Source organism: Prionailurus viverrinus, chromosome B4 (assembly GCF_022837055.1).
Source record: "Prionailurus viverrinus isolate Anna chromosome B4, UM_Priviv_1.0, whole genome shotgun sequence".
Taxonomy (NCBI): domain Eukaryota; kingdom Metazoa; phylum Chordata; class Mammalia; order Carnivora; family Felidae; genus Prionailurus; species Prionailurus viverrinus.
In genome coordinates, this window is record NC_062567.1 from 21,905,299 (window position 1) to 21,932,433 (window position 27,135).

The 27,135-nt window shown below is 37.1% G+C and overlaps 1 protein-coding gene across 1 annotated transcript in view; it reads left to right on the forward strand.

The window, feature by feature from the left end:
• The window catches only part of YME1L1 (YME1 like 1 ATPase), a 50,110-nt gene extending 31,656 nt beyond the window's left edge, over nucleotides 1-18,454 (forward strand). Inside the window, exons 9-19 of the mRNA XM_047866581.1 lie at nucleotides 3,179-3,269; nucleotides 6,766-6,918; nucleotides 7,486-7,618; nucleotides 8,355-8,417; nucleotides 10,510-10,622; nucleotides 11,511-11,666; nucleotides 12,682-12,833; nucleotides 13,667-13,793; nucleotides 13,887-13,960; nucleotides 14,808-14,894; nucleotides 17,297-18,454. Coding sequence (XP_047722537.1) covers nucleotides 3,179-3,269; nucleotides 6,766-6,918; nucleotides 7,486-7,618; nucleotides 8,355-8,417; nucleotides 10,510-10,622; nucleotides 11,511-11,666; nucleotides 12,682-12,833; nucleotides 13,667-13,793; nucleotides 13,887-13,960; nucleotides 14,808-14,894; nucleotides 17,297-17,440 — 1,293 coding nt within the window. The 3' untranslated portion in view covers nucleotides 17,441-18,454. The remainder of the gene's footprint in view (nucleotides 1-3,178; nucleotides 3,270-6,765; nucleotides 6,919-7,485; nucleotides 7,619-8,354; nucleotides 8,418-10,509; nucleotides 10,623-11,510; nucleotides 11,667-12,681; nucleotides 12,834-13,666; nucleotides 13,794-13,886; nucleotides 13,961-14,807; nucleotides 14,895-17,296) is intronic.
• The last annotated feature ends 8,681 nt before the right edge of the window (nucleotides 18,455-27,135 follow it).

Consider the following 27,135-nt stretch of genomic DNA (forward strand, 5'->3'; position numbering starts at 1 on the left):
TTTTAACTGTTAACTTTATAAACAGTATATTTTCATAATTTAATTGAAATAACTTTTAAAGACCATTTATAGCCTAAAAAAAAAAAAAAAAAAAAACCTCTTTGCTCTTTATTTCTTCCTAGAAACAGTCCTAGGAAAGTATGTAGAAACCTAAGATAATCACGAGTTTAATTCTAGATTTTCATAATGCCCTTTGGCCCAGAGATATTTCATGTTTTAGTACACTTTTTTTCAGGTAGTTTCTTTTATTTTATTTATTTTTTTTATTGTTCCTTTGCTGGTTTTTTTTTTAATATATGAAATTTTTTGTCAAATTGGTTTCCATACAACACCCAGTGCTCATCCCAAAAGGTGCCCTCCTCAATGCCCATCACCCATCCTCCCCTCCCTCCCACCACCCATCAACCCTCAGTTTGTTCTCAGTTCGTAAGAGTCTCTTATGCTTTGGCTCCCTCCCACTCTAACCTCTCTCTCTCTTTTTTTTTTCTTCCCCTCCCCCATGGGTTTCTGTCAAGTTTTTCAGGATCCACATAAGAGTGAAAACATATGGTATCTGTCTTTCTCTGTATGGCTTATTTCACTTAGCATCACACTTTCCAGTTCCATCCACATTGCTACAAAGGGCCATATTTCATTCTTTCTCATTGCCACGTAGTACTCCATTGGGTATATAAACCACAATTTCTCCATTCATCAGTTTGATGACATTTAGGCTTTTTCCACAATTTGGCTATTGTTGAGAGTGCTGCTATAAACATTGGGGTACAAATGCCCCTATGCATCAGTACTCCTGTATCCCTTGGGTAAATTCCTAGCAGTGCTACTACTGGCTCATAGGGTAGGTCTATTTTTAATTTTTTGAGGAACCTCCACACTGTTTTCCAGAGTGGCTGCACCAGTTTGCATTCCCACCAACAGTGCAAGAGGGTTCTTGTTTCTCCACATCCTCCCCAGCATCTATAGTCTCCTGATTTGTTCATTTTGGCCACTCTGACTGGCATGAGGTGATATCTGAGTGTGGTTTTGATTTGTATTTCCCTGAAGAGGAGCGATGTTGAGCATCTTTTCATATGTCTGTTGGCCAGGTAGTTTCTTTTAAACCCTAATGTACTTGAGTTTTTTCTTCTCATTGAGAGCTATTATTTAAAGTTGTCTAACGTAGGGTTGCAAATTGGCTGTGAATATATTATTTGGACAGTGTAATTTAAAATAAATATGGGGGGTGGCACCTGGGTGGCTCAGTCAGTTAAGTGTCTGACTTTGGCTCAGATCATGGTCTCATGATTCGTGAGTTCCGGCCCCATGTTGAGCTCTGTGCTCATGGCTCAGAGCCTGGAGCCTGCTTCAGATTCTGTCTCCCTCTCTCACTGCCCTTCCCCTGCTTGTACTCTGTGTCTGTCTCTCTCAAAAATAAACAAACATTAAAAAATAAAATATAATAAATATAGGGGCGCCTGGGTGGCTCATTTGGTTAAGCATCCAACTTTTGATTTTGGGTCAGGTCATGACCTCACAATTCGTGAGATCGAGCCATCCCCCGGGTTCTTGTGCTGACAGTGTGGAGTCTGCTTGGGATTCTCTCTCTCCCTCTTGCTCTGCCCTTCTCCCCCTTGCACTTTCTTTCTCAAAATAAATAAACATTAAAAAATTTATAAAAATTAAAAAAATAAAATAAAATACCTAAAAGAGTACATACACAATTGCATTTTTTTAATTGTCTTTTGTGGGTTTTTTTCGTTTGTTTTTGTTTTTTTAAGAGAGAGAGGTTGCACAGGCGGTGTGGAGTACAGAGGAGAGGGAGAGAGAGAGAATCTCAGGCAGGCTCCAAGCTCCGGGTGGAGCCCTGATATAGGGGCTCGACTTCATAACCCTGAGATCCTGACCTGAGCCAAAATCAATGACTTGTACGCTTAACTGGTTGAGCCACCCTGCTGCCCCACAAATACATTTTTTCATGTAAATGGATATTTAATATCTTTAATGATGTCTTTTTTATTTTTCCTTGAAAAATTAAAGTCTGGAGCATGAGTTCTGTACTCCTTTGTAGAACCAAGTTGTGATTATTTGCCCTCTGTAAGGGTCTGTTGCTTTCCAGACCCTTTTTCAGTATACTGGTTTTTCAGTATATTGCCACCACTGTTGTTTTCATTTGGTCTTCTGTGCTCATCTTTAATATTATTCTGGCTCATAGGTGTTTGCATTTGTTAACTCATAGTTGTATGCTACCTGATTTCTGATAGGCAGCTTCCTTATATCAGTTTTTTTAAAGTTGAGCTAATGTTCTACTTGACATATTTGTTGACCAGATTGGGCTTTACGCCTGCTAGGAATCTCAATTCTTACATAATTTTTTATATTTTGAGGATGAAATACTCTAAATTTTTTTGGCCACAACCATTTACAAAACAATATCCGTATACTATAGCTTAATTTTAGTCACTGTCCTTTGGCATTTGTTGGGAACTAAATCATTTATAATCTAGTAGTAACTCCTTATAATGAAAATAATCTCATAATGAATCCTAAATCATTGTTCTAACTTAAACACAGGCTTCCTTGTCATTGATGTACATTAAGTTACATAGTTTGCCCTGGAAGCTTGTAATCAGTTCCAAAGTTCTGGATTTTAAACTTGCTAGGGGAACCTTTCTATTTACAACAAATGCCACTGACACATTTAACTAGAATTTTGAATATAAGTGCTTGTTAACTGGAGGGAGCACTATTTCTTGAGAAGGTAGGAAGTTGAGAATGTTTTTGTTGGGATATGTAAAGAAATGCATAATGGGGGGTGCCTGGGTGGCTCCGTTGGGTAAGCATCTGACTCTTGACTTTGGCTCAGGGCATGATCTATCCGTTCTTGGCATTGAGCCCTACGTTGGGCTCTGTGCTGACAGTGCTGAGCCTGCTTGGGATTCTCTCTCTCCTCTCTGCCCTTCCCCGCTCACACATATGCTGTCTCTCAGATAAACAAACTTACAAAGGAGACTGCATAATTGGCAAAAAGAGTCAGGTGAAAACCCCTTTGTGTTTGCATTTATAAGGGGGCCTTCTTGTGTGCTTCTTTCCCTGAAACAAAGAGAAAGCCAAGTTAACTTCCAGTTACATTTACTACTTTCAAAGAGGCAGCCTTGATAATCCATTATTTAGAATTGTTTGGTCAATTGTGTCACTTTAGGTGGAAGAAGCTAAACAAGAATTACAGGAGGTTGTTGAATTCTTGAAAAATCCACAAAAATTTACTGTGCTTGGAGGTAAACTTCCAAAAGGTAAGATATCTTCCCTTTACCATGACTTGACATCAAAAATATTGTCATCCATTGCTAATTTAATTTTTATCAGATTTAAATGCCTAAAGTTTAATTCTTAATTGCTGTTTTAGAAATAAGTCTTCATTCTAAGCATAACATTGTATAACCTTTTTTGGGAGGAAGGAGATTTTGAGTTTTGTTATAATTTCAAACTTTAAGTTGTAAGAACAGTACAGAGAACTCCCTATACTCTTAACCAGACTCAACAGTTTTTTTAGCACTTTGTCCCATTTGCTCATTCACTTTCTTCACTTAAATGTATTTTTTTAATTATTTGAGAGTAAGTTATAGATATCATGCTCCTTTAACCCCAAATACCTATTACATATTTCTTTAAAATAAGGATATTCTATTATATAACTCCAATATAGTTCTTAAAATCAGGAAATTTAACTTGGTTCCAAAACTATTATGAAATTCACAGTTATATTCAAATTTCAGCATTTCTCTTACTAATATCCTTCGTAGTAAGGTCCTCCCGTCATCACCTTCACCGACCCAAGTTAGGACCTGATCCAGGTTTACACATAACATTTAGATTTTTCTTTAATCTGAAAAAATTCTTCAGCCTTTTATTGTAGGAGTGGGTATGGATCTTTTATGACCTTACTAATAGTACACACTACTTTGTAGAATGTTCCTCTCTGATGTTTTCCCACAGTTAATATGATTTAATGACTGTTGTGATTTTTTTTCTTTTTTTTCTTTTTTTTTTTTAATTTTTTTTTCAACGTGTATTTATTTTTGGGACAGAGAGAGACAGAGCATGAACGGGGGAGGGGCAGAGAGAGAGGGAGACACAGAATCGGAAACAGGCTCCAGGTTCTGAGCCATCAGCCCAGAGCCCGACGCGGGGCTCGAACTCACGGACCATGAGATCGTGACCTGGCTGAAGTCGGACGCTTAACCGACTGCGCCACCCAGGCGCCCCTGTTGTGATTTTTAATAAGAAATACATATTTAGTCTTAATCCCATTTCTTACAATTTCCTAGTGTTAAGAGCAACACTGTGAGGTGACTTTTAGAACCCACCTAAGGTTAGGAGCTGGTTGCCAATAGAATCAACCATGTGATTACACAGCTGAAACCTCACTCTCACCCTCCTGACTGCTTGGGAGGGGAGAGTGGCTGGAGGTTGAATCAGTCATGCATGTCTAATGAGGCCTCCATAAAAACCCAAAAGGATAGGGTTCAGAGAGCTTCCAGGTTGGTAAATGTGGAGATGTGGGAAGAGTGGCATATCTAGAGAGGGCATAGAAGCTCAACAATCCCTTTCCTTTTCCTTGCCCTATGCATATGCATCTCTTCCATCTGACTGACTGTTCCTGAGTTGTATCCTTTTATAAGAAACCAGTAATCTAGTAAGTACAGTGTTGTTTCTCTGAGTTCTGTGAGCCATCTTAGCAAATTAATCAAATCCAAGGAAGAGATCATTGGAACCTCCTATCTAGAGCCTGTTGATCAGAAGCCTAGGTAACAACCTGGTCTTGCAGTTGATATAGGAAGGGATAGAGGTAGAGGCAGTCTTTTGGGACCAAGGCCTTAACTTGCAGCATTTGACGCTATGTCCAGGTAGTTCGTGTCAGAATAGAGTTGAATTGTAGGACACCCAGGTGGTGTTGGAGAATTGCTTGTTTGTGTGAGGGAAAAACCGTAGGCTAAAATTGGGTACAAAATTGTAATGACTTAATGGTGTCCTTATATTATACAGTTGTACTATAATCATTTATATTGAACTTTTAAATGGTTCTGGTGTTTTGCTGTTAAAATGAGGACATTGGGGGCTGGGCAAAGTCGGTGAAGGGGAAGGGAGAGAGCTTCCAGTTGTAGAATAAATAAGTCAGAGGAATAAAAGGTCCAGCATAGGAAATATAGTCAACAATACTGTAATAATAGTATTGCATGGTGACAGAAGGTAACTACACTTGTGGTGAGCATAGCATAATGTGTAAACTTATCAAATCACCATGTTGTATACCTGAAACGAATGTAACTGTCAGCTCTACTCACATAAAAATTTTTAATTATGATAATAAAATCAGTGCTGTGGTGATCATCTTAAGGTCTCAAGGCTTTGCCCACATGCTTAATTAACTCCTTAGAATACATTGGAGATTTACTCATGTGTTATTTATTCATTATGCTAGATTCCAATTCTAGAAATGGAATTGGTGAATTAAAGGAGACACTGCTATTTACATTTGGTTTTGTGCTACACACTGTCTCTACTGAGAATGTTCAGAAGTTTCTAAAACTGTTTCCATGAGTCTGCTAATTTAGGATTCATTTATTAAGTCAATATTATAATGTCATAAAGAGCATGTTTAAAACCATAAAATAGTCACACTTACACAATATCAAAGGATATTGTATGAAATTGTGGGAAAATTCTCAGGTACCAAAATATATTCTATAAGAAATTGATACAGTGAGGAGTTAAACCAGTTAGGAATAACATGGCAACACAAGGGGACAGTCTGAAGGGTATTTTTCAGCTTTCCTTTAAAAGGGTGTTTTATGGGATGCCTGGGTGGCTCAGTCGGTTGAGCGTCCGACTTCGGCTCAGGTCATGATATCGCGGTCTGTGGGTTCGAGCCCTGCGTCGGGCTCTGAGCTGACAGCCCAGAGCCTGGAGCCTACTTTGCATTCTGTGTCTCCCTCTTTCTCTGCCCCTCCCCTGCTCATTTCTGTCTCTCTCTGTCAAAAATAAATAAACATTAAAAAACAATTTTTTTTAAGAGTGTTTTATGTTAAAATATAGCATTAATATAATTTTGTTGCCTGTTTAAATATATTCTGAAAAGTGAAAAGTTGTGGAAACTAAAGAATTCTGTTATTTCAACTTAGAAGAACTTACTGCTGTTATGAACATTTTCAAACATATGAAAAAGTTACAAAGCTGTAGAGATGAACTACTTTACATCTAAAGCCTTTGGTATGCATCACCTAAGACCAAGCACATTATCCTAAATAAAGAGAGTAATTTATCCTACCAAATGAAACTAAATACTATTTCCTTGATATCTGGTACTCCAGGTTTTTTTGAAATTTTCCTCAAATGTCTCTAGAATTTCTTAAGTATGTTTTTTACGGAAGATCATCAAGTCAAGGGTTCATGTATTACGTTTCGTTGCTTAATCTCTTAATCTGTTTTGATGTGACTTTTGTTTAGTGATAAGTTTATATTCCTTTCTCTCAAGATTCTGACTTGTTGAGGACCGATAGATAAGCAGTATTTAAATGATAGAGGGAAATTAGTTTTGGAGAAGATCCTGAAGTTGAATCATTATTTAAAGACCTGTTTTGCTTTGTTTCAAAATACTGGTCATGTGTCTTCAACCTCCAAACTATATACATTAATTATTAACTATTTGTTTTATAGGTTCACATCAGGGTTTTGTTTTTGGTTTTGTTTTTTTTAATTTGAATCATTCTCACTTATTTTTTCTTTTAGGAATTCTTTTAGTTGGACCCCCAGGGACAGGAAAGACACTTCTTGCTCGAGCTGTGGCTGGAGAAGCTGATGTTCCTTTTTATTATGCTTCTGGATCAGAATTTGATGAGATGTTTGTGGGTGTGGGAGCCAGCCGTATAAGAAATCTATTTAGTACGTTTTAACGTATCTTTCATATGATACCAAATTTTCTTACTTTTAGGGGAAGAGGGCTTCTTAACCCTTTCTTGGCTGTGTGATTATGATTGATAGCTGACCTAGCCATTGTGGGGGTCAGGTTTTAGGTACTTTAATGTGTGAGCTAAAACAGAACTGTACTTTTCCTCCAAAGAAAAGAGCCAGGAGAGGTGTTTGACGAGGTTGGGGGCTGTTGTAAAGCTGGGTTTTTTGTTGTTGTCCTATTCATTTTATTTGTTAATCTGATAGTATGTAATTAAAGAATAATTAGCCTCAAATCTGATTGTAACAGGTTTGTGCAGTTGGAAGAGTGAATACTCAGTTGTTTGTGTTGTATATTATTGTATATGGTACAGTTTTTTTGAGGCTACTGTTCTTAAATCAGTTTTGAAAGAAAGAAAGAGACCTCCTTTTGTGTTGTGTCTCCCAAATGAATGTCTTTTGTTGGCTTTTGACAACCTTACAGGTTTTTCATTTTTATATGACTTTGTTCAAAAAGTATTGATTTCATTAAACTTATTGGAATCTCTTTTGTTTTCCTAGGGGAAGCAAAAGCAAATGCTCCCTGTGTTATATTTATTGATGAATTAGATTCTGTTGGTGGGAAGCGAATCGAGTCGCCAATGCATCCATATTCAAGGCAGACTATAAATCAACTTCTTGCTGAAATGGATGGGTAATTGAATCTTCCTCTGTCTTTGGAATATGGTGATATATTTGATAACTTTCGAGAAATTGGAAAAAATATAGACAATACAGTAGTCCCTAGTGCAAGAAGGCCAGACAAGCTTCATTCTCTGTATTGTGTTGTGTCCATAACTAATTGATGTATCAACTGTTCTTAATTGATGACCTCTACACCTTTTTCATTAATTGTAGTGTGACAGGACAGTTCTGACAATAGTAGTCTCTTTGGAGATGTAAAGGGATTGTAGACTGGTTTCTACACAATTTGTGACTAGCTTCTAATGTTGTAGATTAAAAGTTTGTGTCAATTTTTATAATCTAAAAAGCAAGAGGTGGGGTTGCTTTGAAAGAAGTAAAAACGTCTTAAAACCGCATAAGGCAGTTTGGAACCAAATAGGAAGTCTAGGAGCAAATCATTTGAATTGGTAAACTTGAGAATAATTTTTCACAAATAAGTCAGGTATACAAATAAGCCTTTGTGAAGATCTGTAATCGTAGGTGACTTTGTGATTTATTGTTAGCAATTTTATTGAGGTATTCTGGCCCAATAACATTTGTTTTTTTCAAAAAATAATAGAGATGTCTTATCACCTGGGTATAAACAAGATCACTCCCTTTTCTTTGCTGTTACTAAAATTAATGATAAACAGTTTTGTGTAGAGCATTTCTATATGTGTACTCTTTTAATTTTCAGTGAAAAGGTACTTTTGTTTCTTTTTTGATAGTTTTAAGCCCAATGAAGGAGTTATCATCATAGGAGCCACAAATTTCCCAGAGGCATTAGATAAGTAAGTGTGAAAAGACTTCTTTGGTAACTAATGATCATACTAGAACATGGATGAACTTTAAAAGAGAGGGAAGCCCATCTCAAAACATCACATATGGTTTCATTTGTATGAAATGTCTCAAACAAATCCATAGCAACAGAAAGGAATTAGTGGTTGCCAGAGTGTGGGAAGAATGGGGAGTGACTGTTGGTGACTGTGGGGTTTCTTTTGGGGTAGGGGAATAAAAATATTTATTATTTACTAATTTATTATTTAATAACTCAAATGAGAGTGTTGATAGCTGCACAACTCTGAATATATGAACCATGGGATTATCTACTTTAAATTCTGTGATATGCTAATTATATCTCAGTAGAGCTGTTTAAAGAATCTTTTGACAAACTTTATGTCACAAAATTTTAGGCTGGTGCAGAAAATTGTAAAATGAAACTTACAGTTTTAAATTTTTATTGTACTTATCATAGAAGTTACTCTTGTTTTCTTTCTTAATATGTTGATTTTTGAGAGAGAGAGAGTGAGTGAGCGCAGGGGAGGGGCAGAAAGAGAGAGGGAGAGAGAGAATTCCAAGCAGGCTCAGCACTGTCAGCTCAGAGCCCAACGTGGGGCTTGAACTCAAGAACAGTGAGGTCATTACTTGAGCTGAAATCAATAGTAGGATGCTCAGTGGACTGAGCCACCCAGGTGCCCCTGAGTTACTCATATTTTTCTTAAGTTTACTGATTTTTGAGAAGCAGAGGTGGGGGGAGAATTGGCAGAGGGGCAGAGAGAGAAAGGGAGACACACAATCTAAAGCAGGCTCCAGGCTCGAAACTGTCAGTGCAGAGCCCAACACGGGCCTCAAACCCATAAACCAGGAGATCATGACCTGATTCCTTGGTTGACTGACTTGCATGTTTTTGTTTGAGGGTTGTGTGCTATCTATCTGTATCAAACTTTGTTCTGCCTTCTGGTTATTGAAACTGTTTGGGAGGCATGTTTTTAAATTTTTTTTATGTTTTATTTATTTTTAAATTTTTTTTTTTGTTTATTTAGTTTTGAGAGAGAGAGAAATAGAGTACAAGTGGGGAAAGGACAGAGAGATACACACACACACAGAATCTGAAGCAGGCTCCAGGCTCTGAGCTGTCAGCACAGAGCCTGACCTGGGGCCCGAACCTGAGAACTGGGAGATCACAACTTGAGCCGCAGTTGGATGCTCAATTGACTGAGCTGCCCAGGCACCCCTAATGTTTTATTTATTTATTTATGTATGTATGTATGTATGTATGTATGTATGTATGTATGTACTTACTTATTTATTTATTTAGTTAAAAAATTTTTAATGTTTATTTGAGAGAGAGAAGGAGAGAGAGAGAGAGGGGGGAGGAGGGGCAGAGAGAGAGGGAGACACAGAATCTGAAGCAGGCTCCAGGCTCTGAGCTGTCAGTACAGAGCCTGACGTGGGACCCGAACCCACAAACTGGGAGATCCTGGCTTGAACCAGTTGAACACTCAACTGACTGACCTGCACAAGCGCCCCTAATATTTTATTTATTTGTTTGTTTATTAAAATTTTTTTTAATGTTTATTTTAGTGAGAGGGAGAGAGATACACAGAGTGTGAGTGGAGGAGGGGCAGAGAGAGAGGGAGACACAGAATCTGAAGCAGGCTCCAGGTTCTAACCTGTCAGCATAGCTTCCAACGGAGTGCTCAAACTCGTGAACCGCAAGATCATGACCTGAGCCAAAGTCAGACGCTTAACCGACTGAGCCACCCGGGTGTCCCTTGATCCGTGTTTTAAAAGGAGTTGTATGCATATTTATGCTCAAAACTCCAATCTAAGGTGAAATAGGTGATGGGGATTAAGGAGTACATTTGTCGTGATGAACACTGGGTAATATGGAATTGTCCAATCACTATACTGTACACCTGAAACTAATATAACACTGCATATTAAGTATGGTGGAATTAAAATGAAAACCCTCAAATCTCCAGTCTAACTTCAGTTGCCATTATCTTTCCATCTTGTCTTTAGAGTGTCAGTCATATTTAATTGGACCTTCATCATAGTCAGATTATTAATTTATATTTTCTTTTTATATTCTCCTTTTAGTGCCTTAATACGTCCTGGTCGTTTTGACATGCAAGTTACAGTTCCAAGACCAGATGTAAAAGGTCGAACAGAAATTTTGAAATGGTATCTCAATAAAATAAAGTTTGATCAGTGTAAGTCTAATTCCATTAACACCAACTTTATTATTATCTCTATAAAAAATGGTAATATTTCATTCCACCCTGTTTGTGGTCCTTACTTGATAGATCTCTCCAAAGACCAGTTTGTTTTACATGTCCTTTTTCCTCTCCATTTATATGTCCTTTTTAAAGTTTATTTATTAATTGTATATACAAGAGATTCTATCATTTGAATCCTGATTCTAAAGGAAGTTTTCTTCCAAGTGTTCAGATATGTAATACTTGAAGATAAATGTATGTATAAATTCTTTGGGGATGAATGTAAAATATGAAATACTAGGAAGCATATATAATCACTTTGGGGCTAAAAGAGGCAAACTGTAAAACAAAACACATGAAAATATTATGGACTCAAATAATAAACACAGCTGTCACGCTGTACTATTTTCAAAGATAGGTGAATAAATTTGTTAAACCAAATATGTTTCCTATAATAAGGAGAGCTTTTATAAATGTACATATAATACTATATACGTATAAGGTATTTAAAGATGAAATTCAGAAAATAAAAACAATATTTTATCTTTGAGTATACTTTATTAGTTTGTGATTAGGCTAGTAACATTTTAGGTCATAATTTGAAGGTTTATAAATCATGTCTGGCAACTCTGCATTTCTTTGTTTTTCACAAAGTTGTTTAAATTTAAGAACTTTTGTGATTTGTCCCGTTGGCAATATTAATAATATATTTAGTGGCAATTTGGGCTTTTTTCCTCTAGAATTTAATAAAGTGAATTTATTTGGTAGTTGCAGTGAGATAAGTATTTTAAGTTCTAGTTGAGGATAGCTTTTTTCTTTTGGAATATGAGTTGTTTGTGAAGAGCTCTTTTGGAATTTCAATGTTGTCTTCTATTTTCATAGCTGTTGATCCAGAAATCATAGCTCGAGGTACTGTTGGCTTTTCTGGAGCAGAGTTGGAGAATCTTGTGAACCAGGCTGCATTAAAAGCAGCTGTTGATGGAAAAGAAATGGTTACCATGAAGGAGCTAGAGTTTTCCAAAGATAAAATTCTAATGGGTAGGTTTTCTCTGTCTCTCTCTCCCTCTCTCTTTTTCTTTTCCTGTCTTACCCTGTTCATTATGTTAGAGAATAAATTCTTCTTTTTGAGAAAAAGGTTATAAAAAAGAAAGGTACAGGAGCAAGAAAATATATACTCAAAAATAGCTATACAATTGGGCCTCTTAAGAACAAATACAGTTTATATGATTATACTGTTTGGGGGCATGGGTGTCATGTGTTTTATCTGATAGTGCTGCTAAAAGAGTAACTTAACTGGGGCGCCTTCCTGGCTCAGTCAGTTAGGTGTCTAACTCCTGATTTTGGCTCCGGTCATGATCTCATGGTTTGTGAAATGAAACCCCGCGTTGGGCTCTGCCCTGAGAGCACAGAGCCTGCTTGGGATTCTCTCTCTCTGCCCCTACCCTGCTCACACAGACCTGATCTTTCTCTCTCTCAAAGTAAATAACCTTTAAATAAATACTAATTTTACTAACTTTCAGTATTTGATTTTAAATCTTGATTGAGTTCAAAACAGGTTAGTTAGGACATTCCTGTTAAAATTTACATTTATTTTCTAGAATTAAACTTCCTTTGTTGATAGTAAGGATTAAGATGATAGCTCTTACAATTTTGTTTGTCACTTGGAAAGTTGTTGTTTAAAATATTCATTAATTGGGGCGCCTGGGTGGCGCAGTCGGTTAAGCGTCCGACTTCAGCCAGGTCACGATCTCGCGGTCCGTGAGTTCGAGCCCCGCGTCAGGCTCTGGGCTGATGGCTCAGAGCCTGGAGCCTGTTTCCGATTCTGTGTCTCCCTCTCTCTGCCCCTCCCCCATTCATGCTCTGTCTCTCTCTGTCTCCAAAAAAAATAAAAACGTTGAAAAAAAAAATTTAAAAAAAATAAAAAATAAAAAAATAAAATATTCATTAATTGTATTAAGTCATGTTACACTAAGAATTACTTAAAGGCAGATGGGTTTTAGTTGTCTAATTATACCTTCCTAATGGAGTGAATTAATTAAAATTTTATCCTTAGGGCCTGAACGTAGGAGTGTGGAAATTGATAACAAAAACAAAACCATCACAGCATATCATGAATCTGGTCATGCTATTATTGCATATTACACTAAAGATGCAATGCCAATAAACAAAGCTACAATCATGCCACGAGGCCCAACGCTTGGACACGTAAGTATCTTGTGGCGTTTGTTTATTTGTTTGTTTTCCTTTCACATAGCACTCTCCAAAAGCTGTTGAAGGGAATTGTTGATGAAAATAATTTAAAAGAAAATTCAACTAATTCCCAAGTTTGTGGATCACTTTCTTCTGAAACATTCTGACAACAAAGGAGTGACAGCAAAGGATCATTCTTTTTTTTTTTTTTTTTTTTTATAAAATTTTTTTTTTTTCAACGTTTATTTATTTTTGGGACAGAGAGAGACAGAGCATGAATGGGGGAGGGGCAGAGAGAGAGGGAGACACAGAATCGGAAACAGGCTCCAGGCTCCGAGCCATCAGCCCAGAGCCCGACGCGGGGCTCGAACTCCCGGACCGCGAGATCGTGACCTGGCTGAAGTCGGACGCTTAACCGACTGCGCCACCCAGGCGCCCCAAAGGATCATTCTCAAATATGTCTTTGTGCTCTTCCCTCCACAGAGAAACTGTGTTGGCGGTTCAAGAGTTTTTCTAAGGTTTTTCTCATTGAGTACACGTTTCATTCTCATCTCTTTCTAATGATAGACATTTTAAGCACTTATGTGTACCCGGGGATAAGTTTGTCCTATTGCAGCGTTATGTATCTATTACATATATAAAATGAATTTTTGCTCTCTAATAATTTTTCTGATTTTTTGTACTGCCAGTTTTGTCATCAGTCACCCAATGACCGTCTCTACTGATTGTCTCAGAGCTGTCAGCATCATGATTTTAAGTACAATAGTGAGAGCCAAATGGTAATTCTGATTATTAATATAAATATTTCAAGCGGTATCTAAAGTTTTTCTTTGTTTCCGATTGTCTAGGTGTCCCTGTTGCCTGAGAATGACAGATGGAATGAAACTAGAGCCCAGCTGCTTGCACAGATGGATGTTAGTATGGGTGGAAGAGTGGCTGAGGAGCTGATATTTGGAACTGACCATATTACAACAGGTTGGCTGTAACAAATGGCTTTAGTTCAAATTGTGCTTACTGATTTAAAGATTTTTTTTAAAAATTGAGTTCTTTGTATATTTTTAAATTTAGGTGCTTCCAGTGATTTTGACAATGCAACTAAAATAGCAAAGCGGATGGTTACCAAATTTGGAATGAGTGAAAAGGTAATAGCCACTTAAAATTTTTTCTTTACTGTTTATTTATTTTTGAGAGAGAGACAGAGTGTGAGCGGGGGAGGGGCAGAGAGAGAGAGGGTAGACACAGAATCTGAAGCAGCCTCCAGGGTCTGAGCTGTCAGCACAGATCCTGACACAGGGCTTGAACTCATGTACTGTGAGATCATGACCTGAGCCGAAGTCTGATGCTTAACCGACTGAGCCACCCAGGCACACCTATAATACTTCATTTTCTTCCTTCCTCATGGATCAAATGATAATTTGCCAAGTGCCTCTTTGTGAGAGAGGGTTCTCATTATAAATTGATAACATTTACTTTTCCCGTCTCAGCTTATTCTAAACTGAATGTCGTTGTCTGAGTGATAAAGTTTAGTATTCTCCTTCCATTCTAGCTACCTGGATAGTAGTAGGTAGTATTTCATGAGCTAAGCAGATGTTGAGATCTTCTATTTCTCTTCGTATGACATAAAACACCTACTTGCTCAGCTTTCTTACTTTACCGTTTTCGCATATTTCACTTTCCTACATTATCACTGTGGCTTCATGAAGCGCTGCTAATACACTGCATTGTGGATTTCTAGATTAGGAATAGCTGTGAAGGTTTTCTAACAGGGTACTCAGAATCATATGTATAATTTTAATTTTTTTCTCTTGCTCATACTTTTAGTCTTAAACTTTCAGAAGAATAAAGAAATTTCTTTGCCTTCAAGGTGTGTTTATATTGAATTTCTTCCTTTTCCCTATAATGTTTCCTTAAGTATAGGATAATCCTCTGTTACATTTATTAGTGGTTTAGGGTTTTTCTGTTCAATTTCTTTCTTCTTATTTGTTTTAGCTTGGAGTTATGACCTACAGTGATACAGGGAAACTGAGTCCAGAAACTCAATCTGCTATTGAACAAGAAATTAGAATCCTTCTGAGGGTAATAGTCATATTTTTCTATGCTTATGTATCTATCTAGTCATAAATAGTAAGGTACTTCCAAGGGATATTGGTTGTCCTCTATTCTTTAGAAATGTCACTATATATATATATATATATATATATATATATATATATATACACACACATATATATACACATACATACATACATATATATGTATATATATGTATATATATGTATATATATATATAGAAATGTCACTGTATATATATATACATATATATATACATATACATACATATATATGTATATATATATACACACACACATATATATGTATATATGTGTGTGTGTGTGTGTGTGTGTGTGTGTGTATATATGTACGTGTATATATATATAAAATAAAGATAAGTGCATCATTGCAACTATGATTTTAATATGTCATTTGGGATCCTCTGGTCATAGAGTGGAACTTTGTTTTATTCTGTCCATAGGCTAAGAATGGTTTATATCAATAATTATAAATATTCTACGTTAGCTGTGAAACCATAGTGCTGTGAGAATGGGGGATGTTATTTGAGTCTTTATTGGTGTATCATTCTGATGTATATTTTATTCAACAAATATCATTTGTTTTGTGTTAGCTGTGTGCCTGTGCTGAGAATGAAGAACAAAGGTCTTTGAAAACAAAAGTCTTTTTTATTTAAATGCCCAGTAGCTGTATAGTTGTATGTGCTGTTTACTGAGAAAACGCAGATAATGGCCTAAGGTGGGGGAAGTTTGTAGATCACAAGCTCAGTTTCATACATGTTGAACGTGAATGTCTTTTCACATTCAATGTCATTTCATTGTTCATGTGAAGATTTCAAGTTGGGCAGGATACATGGGTCTGGTGCTTAGTGTAGAGGTTGGATATGTGCATGCCATTTGGATATGCATGATGGCACGTTTTGGAATGGACAAGACTGAGTTAATGCCAGGTGTCTAGTGAATGAGAACTATAATAAGGGTAGGAGATAGCAAAACGAAGGATATTGGATAGTGCTATATAGTCAGATGGTGTAAACTTCAAAGGAATCTTGCTTTATGTAATGGTCTGGCAATGGTGAGGGGAACAAAGAACTCAGCTCTTTACCCTGAAATGTCTGGGATAAGAGTGAACTAATAACTGTCACTTGAGGGCTTAGAAGTCTCCCCAGGAGGGCCAGCGTTTATTTAAAAACAATTTTTTTTTTAAATATTTATTTTTGAGACAGAGAGAGACAGAGCATGAGCAGGGGAGGGGCAGAAGGAGACGGAGACAGAATCTGAAGCAGGATCTAGGCTCTGAGCTGTCAGCACAGAGCCTGATGTGGGGCTCAGGCTCACAAACTGCAAGATTATGACCTGAGCCAAAGTCAGGCGCTTAACCAACTGAGCCACCCAGCCACTTCTAGGATGGCCGGGTTTTGATTAACTCAAGAAGGTAGAAGAAATGCTTTAAGGAAGTTTAGTATATGAAAGTTTATATAATGGAAAAGTTTAGAAGGTGTTTCAGAACAGGAAGTTCCTCTGCCTTCCCAGAAACTTCATTCTCCTTCTTTTATTATTTATGTTATTTTGAGTAAATTATACTCTAGTATTCCTAGAGCATTGGAAATACTCCTTTTTTGCTCTAATACATTTGTGAAAACTTAAAAACCATAATAAAAGTTGGATTCTTTTTCTGAAATGGTAAGATTAGGAAGGCAAGAAGGTACTCTTTCCACTAAGTGGCACACTTTTGTCGTTATTAATGGAAGTGATTACTAGTTTGTAACATTTTAGGTTCAAATAATATGAAACTTAAAAGTATAAAAACCTAATAGTTGTCTTACATGTTACCATGTAAGAGTTTCATTCCAGCAGAATTTTTAAAGTTACTACTAATTCATCCCTGATTATTAGTTATAATATTCCATGATAATTTGTACTACTTTATACTTTCCTTGATTTTGATTATTTCACTGGAACATAAAAGTTTTATTCAGAATGTCTGATGATGTCTATTTGTAATAATTGTGTTATGTTTCTTTGACCTACCTATGCTTTTTGGTGTTGGTCAATTGATGTTGTCACAGACTGACAGTGAGCTGTTACCAAGGAAAAGAACAGAAAAGTAGATCTTTTCTGGCCATTTCAATTGTATAAATGGGTGAAATCTCACAAGGTAAAAGGAACAAAACCTCCCTTTCCTTTTTACACATGTATATTGAATAGAGAAGTAGATTTCTTTGTTCACAGACCTTACTTTAAAAGTAAGTACAATGTGTACTTTTATATCTTTAAGTAGCTCCTTGTCTAAGTAGTCCTCAGTTATCCATGTGATAGATTTTCAGGTTAAGAATAGAATGTTTGTTTCTTATTTATGGTTTTTGCTTATCTTTTCTGCCTCTTAGATACCTGCTTTTTCCATTTCAGGACTCATACGAACGAGCAAAACACATCTTGAAGACTCATGCAAAAGAGCATAAGAATCTAGCAGAAGCTTTACTAACCTATGAGACCCTGGATGCCAAAGAAATTCAAATTGTTCTTGAGGGAAAGAAATTGGAAGTGAGATGATAACTCTTAAAATGGATGCATTGCTGGTTTTACTGCAAGAATATATAAGTAGCATTTCAGTAGTCTCCTTTTGCAATGCTTTTCTCCCATTCTTGACTTAGTATCATCACTTAAGGGTCTGAAACTCTATGTTAGTCTTTTGTCACATTTAATCTAATTTTGGTTATTCTCATGATGACACCTATTGCAAATTATCAGCCCATAGCAAATATGTTAAAGAAAATAAAGAACTATTAGGATTGAAAACAGCTGGTTTGAGCAATGTCAATCAGTTATTAATTTGAAAATAAGTAATGATTTTATGGGTGGTTCCTTTACCAGATGTGAATTAAAATTGTGCCTTGGGCTCTTGGGAAGTATTTTGTACTTGGCAGAGTAAAATTGTTCAAGGATTGTCTTTGTGTTTAGCTGGTCCCACTTACCTTTGATAAAGAAATGATACCATTTGGCTGTTGGTGAACCATATTTCTATATAGGTCAGTGGAAACTTCATTAGGAAGCACTTAATTATGCTCCAGATTGTCCATATAGAAAATAGTTCTGTTTTTGTTTTTGTCTGTCAAAGAGTAGAGAATTGTAAACATCTAGCTATCATCAGAATTTAAATGATTATAATCTTTTAGAAATGCAGCTTGCATTTTCATTGTCTTTTTTTTTAACATCATTATCACTCATACTAATGAAATTTATTTCAAAGCAGCAAGTATCTTGTTAAATAAAAAGTAACTCACTTCAAATTCTGAATAACTATATAATTGTGCTTGGTATTGAAAGAAAAATTAACCCCAAATCTCAGTACCTTCTAAGTGAACTTTGGATTACCCTGTGTTAGAAATGGAAAGTTGTGTTTGCTTTTCATTCAGATTTTGTGAATATGAACATGTTGTTACAGGATTTACAGATGACTTTATTTAACTCAATAGAAAAATTATTTTAGAGCTCATTGTATTGGTTTTACAACCAAATTATATTCTTGAAGTGATTTTATTAAAATTATCTACAGTTTTCTAATAACTTTTAAGCTGTATATGGTCTTCATTGAAGAAGTTGATAGAGGGAGTTTGCTATACAATATCCTTTTCCCTTTTTTTTAATGTAATTCTAAATTTTGATCTAATTTCAAATTTATAGAAATGTTACCAAAATAATAAAAGGAACTCCTATATACCCTTGGTCCAGATACACCATCCCATTTGTTAATTGCCCACCTCCCTTTCTCCCTTTCTTTTCTCCTTTCTTCTTCCCTCTCCCCCTCTCTGGTATATATGTATGTATGTACACGTGTCTTTGTGTGGATGCATGTTTTTATTTTTCTTGGATAGACTTCTAATATTAACATTGCTAGGTCATGTAGTAAATTTCTGTTTACCTTTTTGAGAACCTGATGAACTGCATCTACATCATTCTGTACATCTTCTACAGTACTTATAGTCTCTCTTTTTGATAAAGCCATTCTAGTGTGAATGAAATACTAGCTCATGGATCTAATTTACATTTATCTACACTAGTGATATTGAGCATCCTCTCCTTTTTTATTGGCCATTTGTATATTTTCTTTGGAGAAATGTTCATTCAGACCACCCCATTACTTTTGGGTTGTTTGTCTTATTACATGTTGTAAGAGATATATATTCTAAATACAGTTCCCTTATCTTGCTTTTTTGATCCAGTCTGACAATCTCTGTTATTTGAATGGAGTGTTTAGTTCATTCAAATTTAGTATTGATATAAATTGTCTTTACATCTCCCGTTGTGCTTTTTGTTTCCTGTTTCTCATATCTGAAGAGATCCTTGTGTTCTTCCTTTTTTGAGTTACATATCACTGGTTGACCTAGGTATGACTGTGCGCATCTTATCAGTCTGCGTTAATTCTGGTAAAATGGAGGAACTTTATTTCAGTAGATCTCATTTTCTTCTCTGTGCCCTTATTTTCATATGTTATATCTGTGCATGTTACAGCAACTCAACAATACAGTGATGTAACTAGTGCTTCATATAATTTTATTTCTTCAGTCTTTGCTGAGAATGGTTTTTATTTTGCTTTTGTGTTTTGAGGGGGGATAGTTTTGCTGGCTATGGAATACGTGGTTGACATTTTTTTTTTTATTCACTCGTTTTGAATATGTTATCCCACAGACTGCTGGCCTCTATTATTTTTTGTTAAGAAGTCGTATGTTAATTGTAATTCTGGTCTCCCTTTGTGATAGGTTTTTTTCTCTTGCTGATCTCAAGGTTTTGTTTTGTTTTGTTTTCTCTTTGTCTTTTACCAGTTTGACTATGATGATGTGTTTAGGTATGGATCTCCTTATGTTTTTCCTAGTTGGGATTTATTGAGCTTCACGTGTAGATTAATATTTTTCATCAAATTTAAGCAATTTTTGGCAATTATTTCTTCAAATACATGTATCTGTCCTTTTCTATCTATTCCTTCTGGGATTCTCCTTACATGTGTTGTTGGTACATTTAATGTTAATCTGGTCTCTGAGGCTTTGTTTTCTTCATTGTTTTTTCTCCCTGTCCTTTTGAGATTGAATGATTTCTGTTGATTCTTAAATTCACTCATTCTTCTGCCATCTCAAATCAATTGAATTTTCCATTTCAGGTACTATATTTTTCTGCTCTAAGTTTCCATTCAATTCTTTCATTTACTTTGTATCTTTTCATTGAGATTCTTCTTGCATTGCATCATTTTCATCATGGTTTTCATTAATTCTTTAAACATGGCTTCCGTTAGTTCTTTGAACATGTTCATAGAGCTGCTTTTAAATCTTTGCTAAATCTACCATCTGGAAATACTCAGGCAGTTTTATGTAATGCTTTTCTTCCTTAGTGAGGGTCATACTTTCTTGTTTCTTTGCTTTGTAATCTTGTTGAATTACAGATAATGTAGCAATTATGGATTCTGCTTTAGTAACAGTAACTTGCCTCCAGTTAATTTATGAAGTTCCTCTCTACTACAGTGTGCAGCCATTGATGTCTCTTGTTCATTTTTAAAATTTTTAAGATCTTGCTTCCTGAGGGTTGCTGCTGTGCCTGCCTAGCTTAGCATTTAGGCAAAGATTGGACAGAAGTTGTGTTCAAACCGCATCATTCAGGCTTTCCACTCTGCTGATGGATCTGTGTGGGCTTGCAAGTCCATTCAACATTTGGGTCATTTTCAAGACTGCTCTGGTTTTTGCTTTCTAACAGGCTTTTTGCTTTTCCTTTTTTGTGTATGTGCACGCCTTGGCAACCATGGATACGTGGGTGGTTTGAACCAGCTTCAGTTTCTACTCTGCATGCCTCTGGTAAATCTGGAGTATATGGAGTGCTTATCAACTCCAGATGGCTGTCTTACCTCCCAGAACTTCCAGTGAAATACCTTGCTACTCTTACCTTGTTTGCCCCAGACAGGACTGCACCCTCAGTCTAGATAACTCTGTGTGCTTAGCGTGGAGATCACCACTTTGACTCACTCTGCATCAGGTCAAGCAAGTCCCTTCTGACAGTGGCAGCAAGTTCTGACGTGGGAAGTGAGAGCACAGCACCACAGACTCACACAGCTCTTACCAAATTTCAGTGATTTTCATGAATAAACACTTCTTAGTTTATTACAGGTCTTTAGTTAGTTCCAGAGTGCTGTAATGGTTTTTATTCCACTTCATAGTTTGTTTTGTTTTGTTTTTTAAGTGGGAATGATTTGTCAACCTCCTCACCTCATCATACTGAATCTCCCTCACTTATTTTGAATCATATTCCAACCAAAGCTGTTTAATAAGAATGGACTTAGGGAGGACTGGTAAACTTTGCAGAGCTATCCATTCAAAGCTACCAGAATGCCACCGTTTGACATGTAACCTCTATCTATTAAGTTGAGTACTTTTGGTAATGGATACATGTTTTATTTTAGATATTTGTATTTGTTTATATTCATTTTAAAGTAAATACTGAGTTACTTCAATCCAGCTGGTTATATTTCTTACTGTAAGTATGCAGTATTTTAATAAAATATGTTGGTGGAATGTAGACTTGATCTTTGGACTGAAAAAATAACACCTAGTAGTGGTCATAAGAATTTGGAGAGTTGATACAGTTGAACTGAGGATTTTATTTCTATGCAAATTTTCCTGCCCCTAGTTTTTCACAAGTGAATCCCAGTTCTTATAAGCAAGAATGTGGATCCCCCACCCCACTTAGACCATAGACTTCCTTTATAAAGTTCTATATAAATGCTATGTTGTTGTCAGTTGCATCATACAGTAATACAATGAGTAGGTAATCTGTTCTGAATTTGAGAATGCATTTAATAGGAAAGAAAACAGCTAATTTAAAGCTGCCAAAGGAGAAGGGTGAGAAGGTACTCATTTCTCATAAAACCTAATGGGGGGGGGGGGCGCCTAGGTGGCTCAGTTGGTTAAGCATCTGACTCTTGACTTTGACTCAGGTCATGATCTCACAGTTCGTGAGTTCGAGCTCCACATCGGGGTCTACTCTGGCAGTGCAGAGCCCGCTTGGGATTCTCTCTCTCTCTCTCTCTCTCTCTCTCTCTCTCTCTCTCCCTCTCTTTCTCTGTCCCTCTTTTGCTTACTTTCACTCTCTTTCTCAAAATAAGTAAATAAACTGAAAAATTAAAAAAAAAACTAATTTGAAGGGCTTGATATGAGTCTCTTGCAGTTCTGGAAATATAAGTTTTTGACTTATACTCAGGAAAGCTGAGAGGGTGGATAAGGTGCTTTGCCTAATGAAGGGAGAAGAATCCTAATGTGTTGAGACCATCCCGCACTCTCAGCATTTGGTTTGATAAAAACTGCTTGAGTGCTTATGAAGGACCAGATATTTTTCAAGAATGAAGGAGAGTGAACCATTGTGGGGGATCCATTTACCATATAAAAGGGTTGTTTAGAGGTACAAAGAGGCCTCAGAAGAGGATAGTCCAAAGTGGATCTCTGGATTCCTTGAAAGCTAAGAAGAAAGAAAACCCACAAGAATGGATTGCATTAACTCAGGTCAGGGGAGTTGCAGGTGAAGACAGCTATGAGTACAGGAATGCCCCTGAGAGAAAGTCAACTTTAAAATAATTGCAGGGCGGGGGATGCCTGGGTGACTCAGTTGGTTAAGTGTCCAACTTTGGCTCAGGTCATGATCTCACAGCTTGCGATTTCGAGCTCCGTGTCTGGCTCTGTGCTGACAGCTCAGAGCCTGGAGCCTGGTTTGGATTCTGTGTCTCCCTCTCTCTCTCTCTGCCCTTCCCCTGCTCATGCTCTGTCTGTCTGTCTGTCTGTCTCTCTCTCTCTCTCTCTCTCTGTCAAAAATAAGTAAACATTAAAAAAAATTTTTTTAAATAATTGCTTGGGTGCCTGGCTGGCTTATCAGGTAGAATATGTGACTCCCTCTCTCTTTTTTTTTAATGTTCATTTATTTTGAGAGGCAGAGAGTGTGTGCATATGTGTGAGTGAGGGAGGGGCAGAGAGAGCTGGAGAGAGAATCCCAAGCAGGGATTATCCGTGCTGTCAGCAGGGAGCCCTACTCAGGGTTCAATCCCATGGACCATGAAATCATGACCTAAGCAAAATGAAGAGTCAGACACTCAGTCAACTGAGCCACCCAGGTGCTCCTAGAGCATGTGACATTTGATTTCAGGGGTCATGAGTTCGGGCCCCACGTTGGATATGAAGTTACTAAAAACAAACAAACAAAACACACACACACCAAAACCGTAAAATAAACAAATGAATGAATGCATGCATGCCCAATCCAGCATGCTCAATACCATCTTACGAAGTGTCAGCCAGATAACTCAACCACCCCTTACAGTTGACCCTGCAAGGTCAGACCATAGTTAGCCAGCTGAGAGAGGAGGGATGGAATTAGGCAGGAAGGAAGAAAAGGACCATGCCAGCCTTCTACCCCTACTGCAGATGGTTAGCCTGTAGCCTGGCCTGGCTGATTAACTTTGACTTGCGGTGATTTTCTAATTTTACAGGGCTGGCTGGACATTCTGTTTCAGTGCTTTGTGAGTTAAAACAATTCTATGGACGTTCCATTACTTGAAAGATTTTTCAACTTGGATTGGGAGAAAAATACCTGAATATTTGCTAGTGGGAGGTGATGTTGCCATCTGATTATATCCCATGAGTCCAAAATAGTGGTTACATATAATAAGATTTCGGGGGCGCTTGCATGGCTCAGTCGGAAGAGTGTGTGACTCTTGATCTCAGGGTTGTGAGTTCCAAGTCCCACGTTAGGTATAGAAATTACTAAAAAAACTTTTAAAGATAAAAGATTTTTGTTTAAACGCTTTTTTTGTGGCTACAATTCCATTCATGTGATTTCTCAAAATCTGAAATAGTTCTATCACAATTGTGTGTAGAATATGTATGTGAATATGTCATTTTTAACTTTTTTAATGTTTTTGTTTATTTTTGAGACAGACAGAGACAGAGCATGAGCAGGGGAGGGGCAGAGAGAGGGAGACACAGAATGTGAAGCAGGCTCCAGGCTCTAAGCTGTCAGCACAGAGCCCGACGCGGGGCTCGAACTCACAGACTGTGAGATCATGACCTGAGCTGAAGTCGGACGCTTAACCGACTGAGCCACCCAGGCGCCCCCAGTCACCTTTAACTTTTTAAACAAAACTTGTATTATCTTGGTATTTTTATATGATTTTTCTATTGTACTTTTTATAGCTTACTATTTTTTTCCCTTAAAATTCCTAATTTAGAATTCCCCTAATTTGGTTGTTACTTCCCCCTATTTGTTACCAAAATTCTATCGTTTTGGGGTGCCTGGGTGGCTCAGTTGGTTGATGCCCGACTTTGGCTCAGGTCATGATCTCACACTTCATGAGTTCAAGCCCCACATTGGGAGCCTGCTTGAAATTCTCTCTCTCTCTCTCTCTCTCTCTCTCTCTCTCTCTCTCTCCCTCTCTTTCCGTCTCTTTCTCTGCCTCTTTCCCATGTGCTCAGTCGCTCTCAAAATAAATAAATAAACTTAAAAAATAAATAAACCTTAAAAAATTAATACTGGGTTTATTTTGTTTATTTTTGAGAGAGAAAACATGAGTGAGTAGGGGAGAGGCACAAAGAGGACAGAGTATCTGAAGTGGGCTCTGCACTAACAGCAATGAGCCTCATGTGGGGCTTGAACTCACGAACTGTGAGATCATGACCTAAGCCAAAGTTGGACGTTCAACCGACTGAGACACCCAGGCGCCCCAAAATGAGTACTTTCAATATTGAAAGAGCTAATCCAAGGATTTACCAGAATTATTTACTTATTTTATTGCTAAATTAATAAGGCAAGGAAAGTCCTTTCTGATGACCACTTTTAGTTGGTCACAGCTCTTAGTTCCCCCTTTACTCTGTTGCTAACATTCTATGATTATGTTAAAATTCAGGAATTACCTTGTGGTGTCCTTCTTTGCTCTCCCTTTCATACTGGTAAACTCTAAGGTTATTTCCTTGGTTCTCTTATCTTCTCTCCATATTCTTCTATCTGTATGCTGGTGATTTCATAGTCTTTCTTTCTCTCCAGCCCTTCTATTAAGGTTTATGTCCAGCTGTTTTCGCGGTTTCTCCAGGCATTACATGTGTACTTTGGCAACAAGCTGTTCTCTAATTGTTTCTCGGTTGACATCCTACCACCTGATGGTGAGTTCTAGGAAGCAGTCTTGAACATGTTATCTCTAGGACTAATAGAAGTGCTTTTTAGGTAGTCAGCTAATAAGTTTTCGGTGAATGAAAGAATAATAGGCACTCATAGGTTTATTATCCTGATTATCTCACCATTGGGCAGAGCACTGGAATAGATGGATTAAACTCTCCCTAGAAGGTTAAATAATGCTATAGAGACTATTAGGTGATTTTCATTTCTGAAAATATCCTAGTGAGTACAACAGTAAAGGAGATACCTTTTAAGTGACTGGAATGTATTATAGAGGAATATCTGATTTCTTCTTAGAAGATAAAGAATGCAAGGTAGGATTGTGTGCCAGGCTTATAAAGTGTCTGACGCACAGAAGGACCCATCAAATGAAAAGATTAAGACCTCTAGCATGAAATTCTTTAAGGTGTTCTGGATTGGTTTCATAGAAGATGTGCTTTATCTTTGATCAACTGATTGCTACCATTCATGTTCTAAATTAAATGTCTTACATACATTTGTTACTATTAATGAAAGTATCTTAAAATTCAACCTCAGGAGACAATTTTGTGAATTTTTCATATATCTATTTGTAGTGCTGGGAGATTCCAGACTTGATTTTAAAATTAGAGATGGACTGGGGCGCCTGGGTGGCGCAGTCGGTTAAGCGTCCGACTTCAGCCAGGTCACGATCTCGCGGTCCGTGAGTTCGAGCCCCGCGTTGGGCTCTGGGCTGATGGCTCAGAGCCTGGAGCCTGTTTCTGATTCTGTGTCTCCCTCTCTCTCTGCCCCTCCCCCGTTCATGCTCTGTCTCTCTCTGTCCCAAAAATAAATAAACGTTGAAAAAAAAATTTTTTTTTTAAAAATTAGAGATGGACTTAATAGAGAATGGGGCAGATGGAGAGGCAGGTGGATCAAACTTTAAATATTTAAAATTAAATGTTTAAATTAAGTATTAAAATTTAAAAGCCTTTAACTATTTAAAGACTTCCTGTAATCATTAATCAGATCCATGCCAAATTCTCTACTCCCCAAATTTGCACAAGTAAAAGCCACAGTTTCCATTAATTATGTGTTAGGACCATGTAAAGTGGGTGACTGTGTTTTCCCTTAGGAAGAATGTATTCAAGCTGTGTCTTGTGGGGCTTCTGGGTGGCTCAGTTGGTTAAGCATCTGACTTAGGCTGTGGTCATGATCTCACAGTTCGTGGGTTTGAGCCCCGCGTCGGGCTTCATGCTGACAGCTTAGAGCCTGGAGCCTGCTTCAGATTATGTGTCTCCCTCTCTGCCCCTCCCCTGCTCGTGTTCTGTCTGTCTCTCTCAAAAATAAATAAACATTAAAAAAAAAAAACACCTGTGTCTTGTTTACTGCACACCTCTAATGGAGTTTCTAAGTTGAATTTTACCATTAGTAATCAGATGCAGTCTTTTATTGGAGTTAAAAATAATGAAATAGATTATTTGATGTTGCAAAAAAGTGGAAAATCTCTTTCCCATTTTCCAGATCCCTTGTTTCTCTTCTTATATTGTCTTGTGAACTTACCAAGTGGTCAGATCAAATCAGGATGTTTTTGTGAAAAGATGGGCATCTCCTGAGTAGGTCCTGGATTTTAATAGCAGTGGTTACAATTCAAAGAAAGAATGTATCACCTGGACTCTGAAGGAAACAGATGTATAGTGCTAGTCTCTCTGTAGCTGCCATCTTACTATGTTTAAGTGGATACATTTCACTTAAATGTGCTTATCATTCACCTTTCATCTTTTCTGCAGAGCAGAAAGGATTTAAGGCCCTCCCCTTAAGTTTTGCTACTCTTCACAGTCCTGAAAGCATGTTAAAGACCAGCTGTTCTTAAGCCTGAGATGTTAGTTATGTCTGTGTAACTCCTAGAAATTATGAACTAGGTGATGACAAAGACAGAGTTGGAAGAAGATGGAAGAAAATGAGACAAAATATAAAGGCAACTGGAGAAGTTGGTTGCTAAAGGCTTTTCAGGAAGAACAAAAAGTCTTCTTTTTATGTTATTTTGAAATAATCTTGGTTATCTGCAAGAAGCTGTCACGGTTGTAAGTCAAAAC